General features: G+C 43.2%; 1 protein-coding gene across 1 annotated transcript in view; it reads right to left on the bottom strand.

Annotated features, from left to right (window-relative positions):
• DNER (delta/notch like EGF repeat containing) overlaps positions 1-2,261 on the bottom strand; it is a 390,912-nt gene extending 388,651 nt beyond the window's left edge. Inside the window, exon 1 of the mRNA XM_040229375.1 lies at positions 2,223-2,261. Within this exon, the coding sequence (XP_040085309.1) occupies positions 2,223-2,261 (39 nt within the window). The remainder of the gene's footprint in view (positions 1-2,222) is intronic.
• Positions 2,262-14,325: the final 12,064 nt, after the last annotated feature.

Raw genomic sequence — 14,325 nt, 5'->3', positions numbered from 1 at the left:
TTGCTTGTTGTTTTTTTTTTAATCTTAATTTTGTGCCGCACCAGCACCCTCTGCTGGTACTCCTCTCATCATTCAGGTGTTTCGGTGCCGGTGGAGTGGCGGTGGAGTGACGCATTCTTTCCTGAAACTAACTCTTACCTTAAATTCTGGAATGATGAACTAGTGCTGCTCATTCCTTTCCATCAACACACACACACATACACACACACACAATGAAGTGTAAGGTTGTGCGCTAATTAAAATCACACTTTAGTTTGCTATATTTTTGCCTAACCAACTCTCTTGGGGGTGAATTTCATATCACTTTGAACTATGAAAGAAGTAACTGGTTTTATTTTCTGGGTGCTGATTTCTGAATTTTCAAGCTAACACTGAACTTTTATAAAAATATATTCTCTCTGTCTTTATCTTTAAAGGCATATTATGAAAGAGACAGTACAAGACCATTTTTATCCAAGTTAAAAAAGACTAAATCCAGCCCTCTTGATTGTAAGAGGAACTATGCAATTATTTCTGGACAGCAAAACATGGTATTATGTGCCCTGGCTGCAAAACATCCACGCACTAAATACCATGCAAGTGTTCACTGTTATTATTGCTGTTGTCTCTCGTGGAGAAATGGGTCTTTTCTTTGGTTCTGAAGGTTGATTTGGTGTTTGGCTGACAGTTTCCAACCATTGGCAAGACCTCTAAATACCTAACCAAAGAGCCCAACTAATATATTACTATGTCTTATTAACATAGTTATTAAAACAATGCTGATTCTATGTTTAAACAAAAGCTCAAAGTTCAATTATCCAGACCTTTGGTTCATATTATTCCAAACTTAAAAACATCTAATCTTCTCACTAGCTCACCTTATTTCCTTTTTTGATAGAGATCCTACTTTAATAAGTCAAAGGCAAAATACCCAAATAACATATCTAGATTTCAGCAAACCATGTGATAGAATTTCCCAAGACCCTCTCATGGAGAATGTGGATTTGAAACCATTGAACAACTGTAGTCTGAACATACTAGTCAGCAAATCACTACCAGGCTAGAGGAAGTTTTTAGGGAAATGCCATAGACTCTCAAAATTTGGCAACTAATACAATTCATATCCGAATCAAGATATAAAAATATTTCAACCAGTTAAAATACTGAACTAAAATAAAGAAAAAGGAATATTAATGAATGACTGTGTGTTTGGCCTTAACTGCTATTTGCCAATACTTTTACCTCTATTCCTTCCAAGAACTTCTTTGTGGGGTTGTACTTTTCAGACCTCTTGCAGTTAGGTGTAATCACATGACTTGTCTTGGCCAATGAAATGTGAGGGAAAATAGCACACACCACTTCCAGATGGAAGCCTTTAAAATCCAGTGGAAATTCCCTGGCATCCAGTTGTTAAGACTTGGTGCTTCTACTTCAGGGGATCCAGGTTCAATCCCTGATAAGGGAACTAACATCCTACAAACTGACATGTGGCCAAAACTAAAATAAAATCCAGTGCATGACTCGTAACCATGGTGACCCTTAAGATTCTGAAAGTTGGAGACTGTGTCCCTGAGCAGGGGCAAACGTGAAGCGATGGGGACCTGCAATAGACATTGTGATGTAAGACATAAGCCATTGTAGTGTTAAGCCCCAAAGTCCCAGTGATGTTAAATAACTCCAGACCACACACAAGAAAATGTCAAGGCAGAACTGACTGTTACCAGTCGGGCCATGCAGCTCAACCAACTATCTTCAGTGTGATCTTTCTGCAAGATAAAAGGCTGCATCCAGTTATGGATTCCAAGGTCTCTGAATTTGATGGAACAGAGACATTTTTAAGAAACAGTTTGGCTCATTTCTTTTCCAGAGTGATAGCTCAACTCAATATACTTTAGATGTTATAAGAATGTTACAAACCCATGCACACATGATGCTTTTTATTTTTTGCCTTTTGTCACAACAGGAGAAACACATCTTCCCAGGCCAGCCCAGGTTCCTAGGCAGCCATCTGGGGATCACTTGCCTCAATGAGAACAACACTCATTGTAATAGTGAGGTTCCCAGGTTCCGAACTCCAGAGCATCCTGTGGGAATGCTAACCTGACATATGGTGTGATGGTCCATAGACTCAGAATCTTGTATTTAGAACAATCTGCAAAGGTTACCTGGTATGACCTCCCAGGGTTTGAACTAAGGTCCAAGCAGGAACACTTATGTGGGGTGGTATATCACCTTCAGCTCACCTGGAGCTCCACAGGCACTGACATACAGGCATAGCTCATTTCATGAGTAAGTAAAGCACTTTGCTTTACTGTGCTTCACAGATACTGCATTTTTTACAAATTGAAGGTTTGTAGCAACTCTGCTTCGAAAAAGTCAATTAGCATCATCATTTTTCTAACACACTTGCTCACTTCCTATCCTTGTCACACTTTGGTAATTCTTGCAATATCTCAAACTTTTTCATCATTGCTGTGTTTGTTATGGCGATCTGTGATCAGTGATCTTTGATGTTATTACTGTGACTCACCGAAAGCTCAGATGATATTTAGAATTTTCTAGCAACAAAGTATTTTCAATTAATGTATAGAGGTTTTTCTTAGTCATTATGCTATTATACACAACAGACTACAGTATAGTGTAACCATAACCTTTATATGCACTGGGAAACCAAAAAATTCCTGTGACTTACTTTATTGTGATATTCACTTTATTGTGGTGCTCTGAAATGGACACTCAGTAGCTCCAAGGTGTGCCCACATGCATCTATTAATGATTAAGCATTTACCGCCTCATTCAAGGAACCAAAGTTTTCCGCAGTCATCAGCAAGTTGGACCCTATGCCTCTCTCTGCACCCAGAGTTGCCTGTCGATGGTGACGTCATTACTGCTGCCTCTTTCCACTTTCAGTTACCTGCTAAGGGTACACAGTACATTCTTGCCCCCTGCAGAGGGTGGGCCTGGATGCTGGATTGAACCTGGAGTCAGCTTGAAAGAAAAAGTCAGCCCCACAACCCAGACAATGGACACATTGCCTGGTGTCAATGTTCTGCCATAGAGAACAGCACCAAACTGCCTACTCCGACCAGAACAGTAGTATCAGGACCCACAATGATGTTGAGCAAATTAGGCTCTTTGACCTTCAGATGCCACGTGATATGGAGACAGAAATGCCTTTGCTGGAGGAGGTCAGTAAGAGGATGTGACGCTGATTGAGCAGAACAGGGCAATGGCTCCTTACTCCCTCCTATCCTTGAAGTATATTTCCCCACAAGCCCACAGGAAGCCACAAAGTCTCATAGACAGAGACTTGAGAGAGGAAAGTGCTGTTTGAGATCAGCTGGACCAAATACGAGACTGAACTGAGTTAAGGCCTCTGTATCAACTTGGAAGATTCTAGTGGTGGGTGCATGGATCTACTTGGTCTTGCAGTGCCCAAGACATGCCTCATATGTACCTTCTCTTGCTTATTCACGTTGCCATTGGCCAATCCAGAGTGGTCCACCTCCACTCCTTTCTCTGCTTTGCCTTGCCCTCTGGGTTATAGGACCAGTTTCACATTTCACCCAAGAAGTCCCTGATATTTTGAACCAATATTATACTTTATAAAGATGTTGGGAGAATTAAATGGGATGATAAGAGCCATTAATGTGGTCAGTTCAGTTCAGTCACTCAGTCGTGTCCAATTCTTTGCGACCCCATGGACTGCAGCATGCCAGACTTCCCTGTCCATCACCAACTTCTGTTAATATGGTACCATTAATATGGTAATGAGCATTAATATGAGTATGTTTCACATATTACCTCTTTGAATCCTAATGCTAGCACAATGAGGTACAAACCAGGATTTGTGCCCAATTTTAAAAGGACAAAATTGAGGGGCAATGAGATTAAGTAAAAGATCTAAAGACTTCTGCCCAGGGGTGCAGCACATGAGTTCGGTGCTGATTAGGGCCAACTCTTCCTCATGGTCGTGTCCAGGTGGACAAGCTCAGCTTCTTCACTGACCAGTGCAAGCCTTTCAGAAAACTTGATGAGAAAGCCTCACTGCACTAGGACCAGAAGATTTAGAAAAAGATCTAAAGTCATACAAGTAGAGTGGCCAGGACTCACAGAGAGGATTCTGGCTAAAGAGCCTGCACTTTGAAACTGCACTCTGTATCTGCTATATGAATCTCCTGCAGTGCAGGTCTGATACAGGGTAGATACTACCATGTAAATATATATGTGCATGTGTGTGTGTGTGTGTATGCTGTGCTGTGCAAGTCACTCAGTCGTGTCCGACTCTTTGTGACCCCATGGACTATAGCCTGCCAGGCTCCTCTGTCTATGGAATTCTCCAGGCCAGAATACTGGAGTAGGTAGCCGTTCCCTTCTCCAGGGGATCTTTCCAACCCAGGGATCAAACCCAGGTCCCCCACATTGCAGGCAGATTCTTTATTGTCTGAGCCACCAGGGAAGCCCATACACACACACACACACACACACACACGGTATACGGGCTTCCCAGGTGGTGCAGTAGTAAAGAATACGCCTGCCAATGCAGGAGATTCAAGAGATGCGGGTTCGATCCTTGGGTCAGGATCCCCTAGAGGAGGAAATGGCAACCCATTCCAGTATTCTTGGCTGAGAAATCCTATGGACAGAGGAGCCTGATGGGCCACAGACCATGGGGCTGGAAACAGTCAGACACGACTGAGTGACTGAGCACACACACAAACATATATGGTGTATATGTATGTACACATGTATATATGCGTGCATCTGTGATGTGTGTGCATCATATCTCTATATTGTGCATGTTTCATATACAGATGTGTGTGCATGCTAAATTACTTCAGTAGTGTCTGACTCTGTGGCCCCGTGGACTGTAGCCCAGCGGGTTCCTCCACCCATGGGATTCTCCAGGCAAGAACACTGGCGTGGGTTGCCATTTCCTCTTCCAGGGGATCTTCCCAACCCAGGGATCAAACGCACGTCTTTTAAGTCTCCTTCATTGGCAGGCGAGTTCTTTACCACTATCACCACCTGGGACGTGCTCACGTGTGGATATTCGATGTGTATCATGTATGTGGTGTCACGTGTCTATGATTTATGTACTATATGTATGTACCATGTGTATGTATGAGTGAACATGTAATATGTGCACAGTGACCGCTGGGCTTTGGTTATTGTTGGCGGAGGCTCTGCAAGGGTTAGTCTGTTGCTCACTTGCTTTCCTTGTAAGATGCACTACCGCTCCTGCCTTGCAGAGTCATAGGATGTGAAAGCGGGATGGGACTTTGACCATCTTTCCTGAGGAGTAAGATGAGACACAGAAGAAGTGAGCCACTGCTCCAGACTGGGCAGCGCAGAACCCGAGCGAGACCCCAGTCCTCTGCCTTCCACAGCATATGCTCTTGCAGTAAGGCGCCTTCTGCCTTTCCTCCACTCTCAGTATTTCCTGCTTAAATGTGTGAAAGCAAAAGTCACTCGGTTGTGTCTGACTCTTTTGTGACCTCATGGACTGTAGCCTGCTAGGCTCTGCTGTCCTTGGGATTTCCCAGACAAGAATACTCGAGTGGGTTGCCATTTCCTCCTCTCAGGGATCTTCCCAATCCAGGGATCCAGCCTGGGTCTCCCGCACTGTGGGCCAATTCTTTACCTTTTGAGCCACCAGGGAAGCCCATTTAAGAGGCAATCAAATCAAAAGGCAATGTAAAAATGTACTACTAACTACATGGGAGTTTTAAGCGCCATTGAAGAATCTTCACAAAGGATAAGTATGATTTGCGTACATTCCAGTCATAAGTACCAGAACCACTTCTTACTCTTTTAATTAGTAGCACCCTTTTTGTAATTAGTCATTGAAGTCTTTTAGCATATGTGCTGTGTGCTTAGTCGCTCAGTTGTGTCCGACTCTTTGTGACCCCATGGATTGTAGCCCACCAGGCTCCTCTGTCCATGGGGATTCTCCAGGCAAGAATACGGGAGTGGGTTGCCATGTCCTTCTCCAGCGGATCTTCCCAACCCAGAGATCGAACCCAGGTCTTCCATATTACAGGCATATTCTTTACCATCTGAGCCACCAGAGAAGCCCATTTTAGCATATATATCCAGGTTATTTCACTCTGAATTATCATTGAACAATTCCTAAATGCCATGTTTAAGATATGCTCACATTTACTTTCTTCCCACTAGACTTGTCCTGATTTGAATTAAACCACTATTCTAGCAGCTGTTTAAAACAGTTTTAATTTCTTTTACATTATTACTCTAATATTGATTTGATCTAGGGCAAGTTTAAATGAGAAGTCTTGAGTAAAAACACAGCAAGGAAGTATATCTTTCCTCTATAAATATTTCATAAAGCACTTCAACTACCACCAAATGGAAATCAGATCTTTTCACAAAGACCCCTGAGAACATGAGAATTATGTTAAACTCAATAATTGTTTTTAGTTTCAACTTGCTGTTATTATGACAAATGTACCATACTGGAAGACAGGACTGTTTTCAAGAAGGAATCCACATCTCCTGGCTTGAAAATCAAGAGGTTCAATTCCAAACCTCCCCTTTGCTCCTAAATTCACTCCAGGACCATGAAATAGAACACCATGATATAGCTCTAATGCATTCCCCCTTGGCAATGCCCACACTGGCTTTGCTGACATAAAAAAACACTTCATATTTTCAGTTCCATATGGAAGATTTTTTTCTTAATGACTTAAACAAATTAGGAGAAAATGTGTAGTATTCCCTGTTTTCATCTCCATCATAAGACTCTATCAGACTTTTTGATCTTTGAAAATCTAATAAGTGAAAAAAAATCTCAGTGTACTTTTCAAATGTATTTCTCATCATGAATCAAACTTAACATCTTTTTGTATACTTCAGAGACATGTGTATTTTTTTTTCTGTGAGCTGATTATTCTGAGAACCAAAACCATCCACCTTCATACACAGCTTGAACCTGAGATGAAACAACCCCCGCACACATATACACACCCTACAATCGCAGTGTAGACTCCACAGACTTCACTAGTCCTCTGTCTTCCCTTGCATTGCTTTACTATTCCAAGACATGCCTTTCCAGGCGTTATCCATTACAGAAACTTCTTGAAAAATCCATCTATTCTTTAATAAAAACCACCAACACTTCAAGCTCTAAAACCCTTTGCCTCAAAATACTCGCCTTGATGCTTCCACCTACCCAAATCCTGGTGTATCACAAGTCTCACTCAATCCCCACTAAGCGCCTTCATTGAAAGATTTGCCTTAAACCAAACTTTAAATTTGCTGCAGAATCCAGCTTTTCCTCTCCCCGTCTAAGACCATTGCCAACACTCTGCAGTGCAGTAAACTCAGTCTCTGAACCACTGCCTATTCTATTGTGTTATTATCTTCTTTGTCTTTATTTGTAGGAGCTGGTTCATGAAGCCAAAAGAAACCCAACTTGGCAGCAGGAACACGAAAAAGAGGGAACTAGAAAGAAACAGGATTGTGGACCACAATTTGGAGCTTGGGTTTTTTTTTTCTTTTCTTCCAGAGGGGAAGCCAAGGAATGATACAATTGAATTAGCATTTTAAGAAGATCAGTGTGGATGGAGAGACTAACTGCCAAGGAGAGTAGACAGGAGAAGTGCTTCTTGTTTGATTGTTGTTATTTAGTCGCTAAGCCATGTCCAAATCTTTTGCAACCCCGTGGACTGTGGCCCGCCAGGCTCTTCTGTCCATAAGATTTCTCAGTCAGAAATACTGGAATGGGTTGCCATTTCCTTCTCCATGGAGTCTTCCTGACCCAGGGATGGAACTCACGTCTCCTGACTTGGTAGGCGGATTCTTTACCACTGAGCCACCGCGGAAGCCCCAGGGTAAGCAGTAGAGGGCAGCTTAAACTAGGAGCATAGCCGTGGAGATGGAGAGAACAGTTAAATTTGGGATGTATTTGCAGCATGGAAGACAATTTAGATGCACTGGCTGGGGGTTGTGATTGAGAAAGAGGAGTCAATGATGACCTCCAGATGTGGGTCCTGAGTGAAGTGAAAGTTGCTCGGTTGTGTTCGACTCTTTGCGACCCCATGGACTATACAGTCCATGGAATTCTCCAGGCCAGAATACTGGAGTGGGTAGCCTTTCCCTTCTCCAGGGGATCTTCCCAACCCAGGGACTGAACACAGGTCTCCCACATTGCAGGTGGATTCTTTACCAGCTGAGCCACAAGGAAAGCTAGATAAATGGAGTTGCCATTTCCTGAGATGGTGAGCAGTTAGGGGAAGCAATGGGCAGGGGGGTGAGGGTGTTGTGATGGAGGTAGAGTAGATACTTCTCTAGGGGGTGGTTGGGCCACCTTTACCAGCAGTGTTGAGTGACAAGTGATGCTGCTGCTACTGCTACTGCTAAGTCGCTTCAGTCGTGTCCGACTCTGTGCGACCCCATTGACAGCAGCCCACCATGTTCCCCCATCCCTGGGATTCTCCAGGCAAGAACTCTGGAGTGGGTTGCCATTTCCTTCTCCAATGCATGAAAGTGAAAAGTGAAAGTGAAGCCACTCAGTCATGTCCAACTCTTAGGGACCCCATGGACTGCAGCCTACCAGGCTCCTCCATCCATGGGATTTTCCAGGCAAGAGTGCTGGAGTGGGGTGCCATTGCTTCTCCAGACAAGTGATGAGTTAAGCTAAATAAGGGTTGAGCTAAATAAGGACATAGCTAAAGGTTAATTTCTATCTCATGTCCCGTACATAAAGTGTTTATCTACTTCTGATTATTTTATCAGTAAGGATAAATTTGACCCTTGAATTACTATTTTAAACCCACAAAATCATTTTATGAGGTCCACATAGTACTTTCCTATCACAAATTTCCAAAAATCGTGCCAGGGTTCGGACTCATGTCCTTACCCAACAAGCCTTGTGCTCTTATCAAAAGGACAGTGTGTCCCTTTGCGTATCTGTTAGAAATCTTTTCAAAGACACTAATGAAATAAGAGGAGGTTGATTTGGGAAGAAAAAAAAAAAGAATCTAGAAAATCTTAGGTTTAACTGCTCTCCAGGTAAAATCAGCAACTCAGAAGATGGCTTGTGCACATTCTGTTTTTGCTGACAGTGCACAAGAGAAGGCAGACTTATTTTATATGGAATCTAATTAAGTTATAAAGAAAAGCTAAGGGGTGGGTAAACGGCAGGAGTTTTTCTCTGTGAGTCTTGAGTGCTCTAGCTTTCCTGGGCTGGCGTCACTGCCTGGTCATTAGCTCAAGCACTAGGTCCGAGTCACCATCGATGTCATCACAGCATCATGTGACCTTCTCTGTGTCAGGGGATAGAACGTAGTCCCAAGCATCCATCAAAGATGTGAATATTAAAGAACATTAGCATAACTGTGAGCCATACCAACTGTGATATTTTTCTCAAGATTAAACCAATTTATTTAGATACAGATGTCACAGACTGATTAAAAACTACTCAGTAGCAAAGATTCTATTTGCTGCCAAGATGGAAATTAATAGGCACAGGCCAGACAACATTTATATGTGCGTGACAGCTCGTCAGAGGCACACAGCACACGCTCAGTCATTTTTCTGAATGTACAAATTAGCCCAAGGTGAGCCCGCCCCCTCTTCTACGGAAAACTGCTTAAACGAATGCTCATAATTTCAGCTTTTACTACACTGCTTTATGAAACACTCAGGATTTTGTATCATCGTCCTAGTTATCAACTACGATGAATTTTTAGAAATCCAGTATTTAGGAATGCTCACCACATAATCCAGGGTCCATGGGATATTTTTTAATTCCAGGAAAAAAGAAAACCAAATTTTTTTTCTTGGTGCTGACTCATGCTTACATTCTGGGAATAAATCCCAAAGGACCATGGATGGAACTAAATGCTTTCAAACTGTAGGGTTTGAGCAGGGCTCGGGGATGATGGCTGGGTTACAAGGTGAGCTAAAGGTGAGGCATTCAGGAGACAAAGAGTCCAACCAAAAGGTCAGCTCACGTATAACACAGGGAGCTCAACTCAGTGCTCTGTGACAACCCAGAGTGGTGGTTATGGGATGTGGGGTGGAGGGAGGTTCAAGAGGCAGTGGACATATATATATTTATGGCTGATTCATGTTGTTGTATTGTTATTGAAAGAGTGTGTGGGTTCTGGTTGCTTGCCGCTCAAAAGCCAATAAACAGGCCAGGTGGGTAGAAAGAAAAGTTTGCTTTATTTCAGATGCTGGCAACTGAAGCAGGGGGAGGGTGGCAGATGTTTGTCCAAAGGCCACTACCCCCCAGTGCCCCGCTCACCAACAAGCAGGGGGGTGAGAGCGTTTATAGACAGAGTGTGGGGTGGGTGGTGCTGCCTGCAGAAACAGCACAGTCACCTCTAGCAGTCATCTTGAAACTGGTCACTAGTAGTCTCATCAGCACCGAAAAATTGATACTTTTGAACTGTGGTGTTGGAGAAGACTCTTGAGAGTCCCTTGGATGGCAAGGAGATCCAACCTGTCCATCCTAAAGGAAATCAGTCCTGAATATTCGTTGGAAGGACTGATGCTGAAGCTGGAACTCCAATGTTTTGGCCACCTGATGCAAAGAACTGGCTCACTGGGAAAGACTCTGATGCTGGGAAAGATTGAAGGCAGGAGGAGAAGGGGACAACAGAGGATAAGATGATTGGATGGCATCACCGACTCAATGGACATGAGTTTGAGTAGGATCCAGGAGTTGGTGATGGACAGGGAGGCCTGGCGTGCTGCAGTCCATGGGGTCGAAGAGTTGGACATGACTGAGCAGCCAGACTGAACTGAACTGAGTCTGATCAGCATCAGCTTGGCTGTTTTAGGTACAGTTAATCTTCATGTTCCAGGGTCCATTTGTTCCCATTTCTTTACTTCCAATTCTCAGAACTGTGGCAGCTCATATCCTGGGTACAGCCTGGTCATCATGTAGTTAACTTCTCCACCTGGTGTTCTGGTATCTATAAGACAGCTCACAGTATATGGCTCAGAATGTTGTCTATAACCCTTGAGAAAGAACTAAAGGTCCTTGACTGTGTTTAATACTTACATTATTATTATTTAGGAACTTCCCTGTAGATCATATGGTAAAGAACCTGCTTGCAATGCAGGAGACCCGGGTTCAATCCCTGGGTTGGGAAGATCCTCTGAAGAAGGGAATGGCAACCCACTCCAGTATTTTTTTGCCTGGAGAATTTCATGAACAGAGGAGCCTAGTGGGCTACAGCCCATAGGGTCGAAAAGAGTTGGACATGCCCGAAGCGACTTAGCAGGCACACATTAAAAATTTAAAATTTTAAATTAAAAAAATTAAAAAATCAGAGGAGAATTCAGAAAAGGGGAATATTCCAAAGGCCAATAAATATGTGAAAAGAGGTTCATCAGCATTAGTCATCAGGGAAATGCAAATTAAAATAAAAAATCTTACACATTCCACTGGAATGGCTAAAATTAAAAAGACTGACAATGACAAGCATTGACAAGGATGCAGGGCAGTGAGGACTTGCAGACGCTGCTAGGGGGACGTAAATTGGTACGACCACTTTGGACAACTTTTTAGTGGTACTTGCGAACATCAAACACAAACATTCCCTGGGACTTGGCCATTTCACTCCACGATTTTACTCACATCCCACAGAAATACAGATCAGAGGCTCCAAAAACCATCATTGCAACTCTGTTTGTAATAGCCCCAAACTGGAAACAACCGAAGTGTCCATCCAGTAAATAAATGAACAAATTATGGTATATTCATTTCCTGAAATAAAAATTAACAAACTATAACTCCATGAAACAACATAGTTGAATCTCAGAAAATGTAGAACAAAATTAATACATAATGTTAAAAGTCAGGGGTTTCCCTGGTGGCCTAGTGGTTAAGAATCTGCCTTCCAATGCAGGGGACAGGGATTCAGTCCCCAGTCAGGGAGGATTCCACATGCTATGGAGCAACTAAGCCTATGCACCACAACTACTGAGCCCCAGTGCCTAGAGCCCGTGCTCCAAAGCAGAAGCCATCGCAATGGGATGCCCACACACTGCAACTACAGAGGAGCCTGAGTGCCCCAGTGAAGACCCAGCGCAGCCAAAAATAAGTAAATAAATACAGCTTAAAAAAAAAGTCAGGTTAAGGGCGTCTGGGTGTCTTTGCAGGGAGGGAAGAGCTGACAATGGGAGGAAGGAATATCAGCATTCTGGGAGCTGGTGTTGCTTCCATTAAAAAAAATTTTATTTATTTTTAGTTATTTAGTTGCAACGGGTTTTCTTTGTGGCATGTGGGATCTAGTCCCCTGACCAGGAATCGAACCCAGGTCCCCTGCATTGGGAGCTCAATGTCTTATCCACTCGACTACCAGGGAATTCCCTGTAGCTTCCATTTTTATGTGGGCCGTGGTAACTTATGTGAGAATTCATGGAGCTATGTCCCCTTATGATTTGTGTACTTCTCTGTGTGTTCATTTTACTTTGATAACAATTTTTTAAGTTTAAAAAAATTGGAGGGAAAACCTATAAAGGGCAGTTTCAGGGTCCTGTAGGAAAGCCCCAATGACCACACAGATTTTTCCCTATTTGTTGAGCCTTCCGACTTGACCACTAGATTCTTTCCTTTAAACTGTGTCTCTATGCAACATACATGAATTCAACAAATTGAGAACTGCCAGAATACAAAGATGAATATGATTGATTTAAGAATTCACACCCTAAGGAGGCAGAACTGCTTTCTCATCCCACACTCTTCTGAACATTTTACACACATCTTCTCATGTAATCCACATCTTCTCTTTCATTCTCTCATTAATGAAGTTTGTAAGTCAGTGGCAGAGCTCATACTCAAACTTAGACGGTCTGCAGAGCAGATATCTGCCTTGTACACCAGGCTCAGCTATGCGTCATGTTCACTGTGGTAACTCCTGCTAATCCATAGCAGACATCAATAATCAATCACGATACTCTTCACTCCCAGGCTGTGATGTGGGACTCCCCGTCCTCCCATCAAAGCTCCCTTGACAATCGTGACAGAACAATGAAGATCAGCCCATGGGATGTCATTTCTCTGCTGTTCTTGATACTTTGTTACTTTGTCCCTCTTCATTTGAAAATATTCTTGGGAAGATTGTTCGTTTGCCTCTGTCCATGAATGGAGAATTTGAAAGTAAGTGTGGATGAAAGAGCAGAGCAGAAAGCAGGCACTCAACACAGGTCAGGAGCTTTCAGGGGGTGCTGCAAGGTGGCTAAGGCCCTGTAGGAAATTTATTTAACTTACTATATTGTCTTAAGTAGAATTAGCCTTGGAAATAAAACATAAGCTGATAAATTAATCCTCTTGGAAATTAGGGGCAACTGAGAGAGTCGGAAGTCATCAGTGTGAATTTAAGTTCCAATTATGTGCAAAAACTCTGTGGTGTTAAAAACCCAACTCCTGATGTCAGCAGAACACCTGATCAGTTCTCAAGTAAGAGGATATGATCTTAGGAGGCCTTGGCCTGCAATGGCTTGGAGCAGGGCTTCGAACCAGAGGCTTAGGCTGGGTCGTGGCTGTGAAAGCACCAGATCCTAGCCACTAGACCAGCGGTCAGCGACAAGAGCCCTGGCCCTTCAGCTTTGCAGAAAAGAATTTCCACAAAGACAGAAAATAATGAAGCCGGTAAAGTATTTACTAGGAGGAAAAGAGTACACAGTACTTGTAGATAAACACACGGGCAGACTCAGAGGGCGAGTTCCTAAGCTGCTAAGTCTCCCCCTCAAGGTAGTTTGAATTACTTTTATGGAGTATTTCTTCTGGGCTTATGGGGTGTTCCTTAGGCCAATCATCGTGATTTGCCCGGTTCACAGTCTATATTTGGAGTATCTCAGGATCCTCCCACGTGTGCAGGTGCATCTCCTAGTCAAGATGGATTCTACCACAAAGGCCTATGGGTAGAACATCTCTTGACATGACTCCCCTTTGGCTTCCAAGGAGCCTTATCTGCTCATGTGTGGTTGGGGGGGGGTGGGTCTCCTGACTTCAGGAACGAACCTCCTCCCTTAATTGTCCTGCTATTCTTGTCTTGGAGTTTTGATCAATAGAGAATGAATCTCCAATTGCTTTACCCTGGGAGGGCTGAACTTCCTCCTGCCTCAGATTTACCAACGTGTTTTATTTGTGCCCTCCACAGTCATTCATCTTTCATTATTTATATTGGTGACTGACCCATCCTATCTGCATGTAATCTGAACTCAGCTGAGCAAGAGGCTGCTTCCCTCGTCTAATGAGACTTTTCTTTCTGGGGACTGACCATGCTCTGTCCCCAGAAAGACAGGCAACAGGACAGTTGTTCCAACACTAAAGGTAAACAGTAAAGATGTCACAGCTCAGGAACT

This window comes from Oryx dammah, unplaced genomic scaffold, assembly GCF_014754425.2.
Source record: "Oryx dammah isolate SB20612 unplaced genomic scaffold, SCBI_Odam_1.1 HiC_scaffold_27, whole genome shotgun sequence".
NCBI lineage: Eukaryota > Metazoa > Chordata > Mammalia > Artiodactyla > Bovidae > Oryx > Oryx dammah.
Note: the sequence above shows the minus strand (reverse complement) of the source record. Positions and strands in the feature narration are given on the sequence as shown.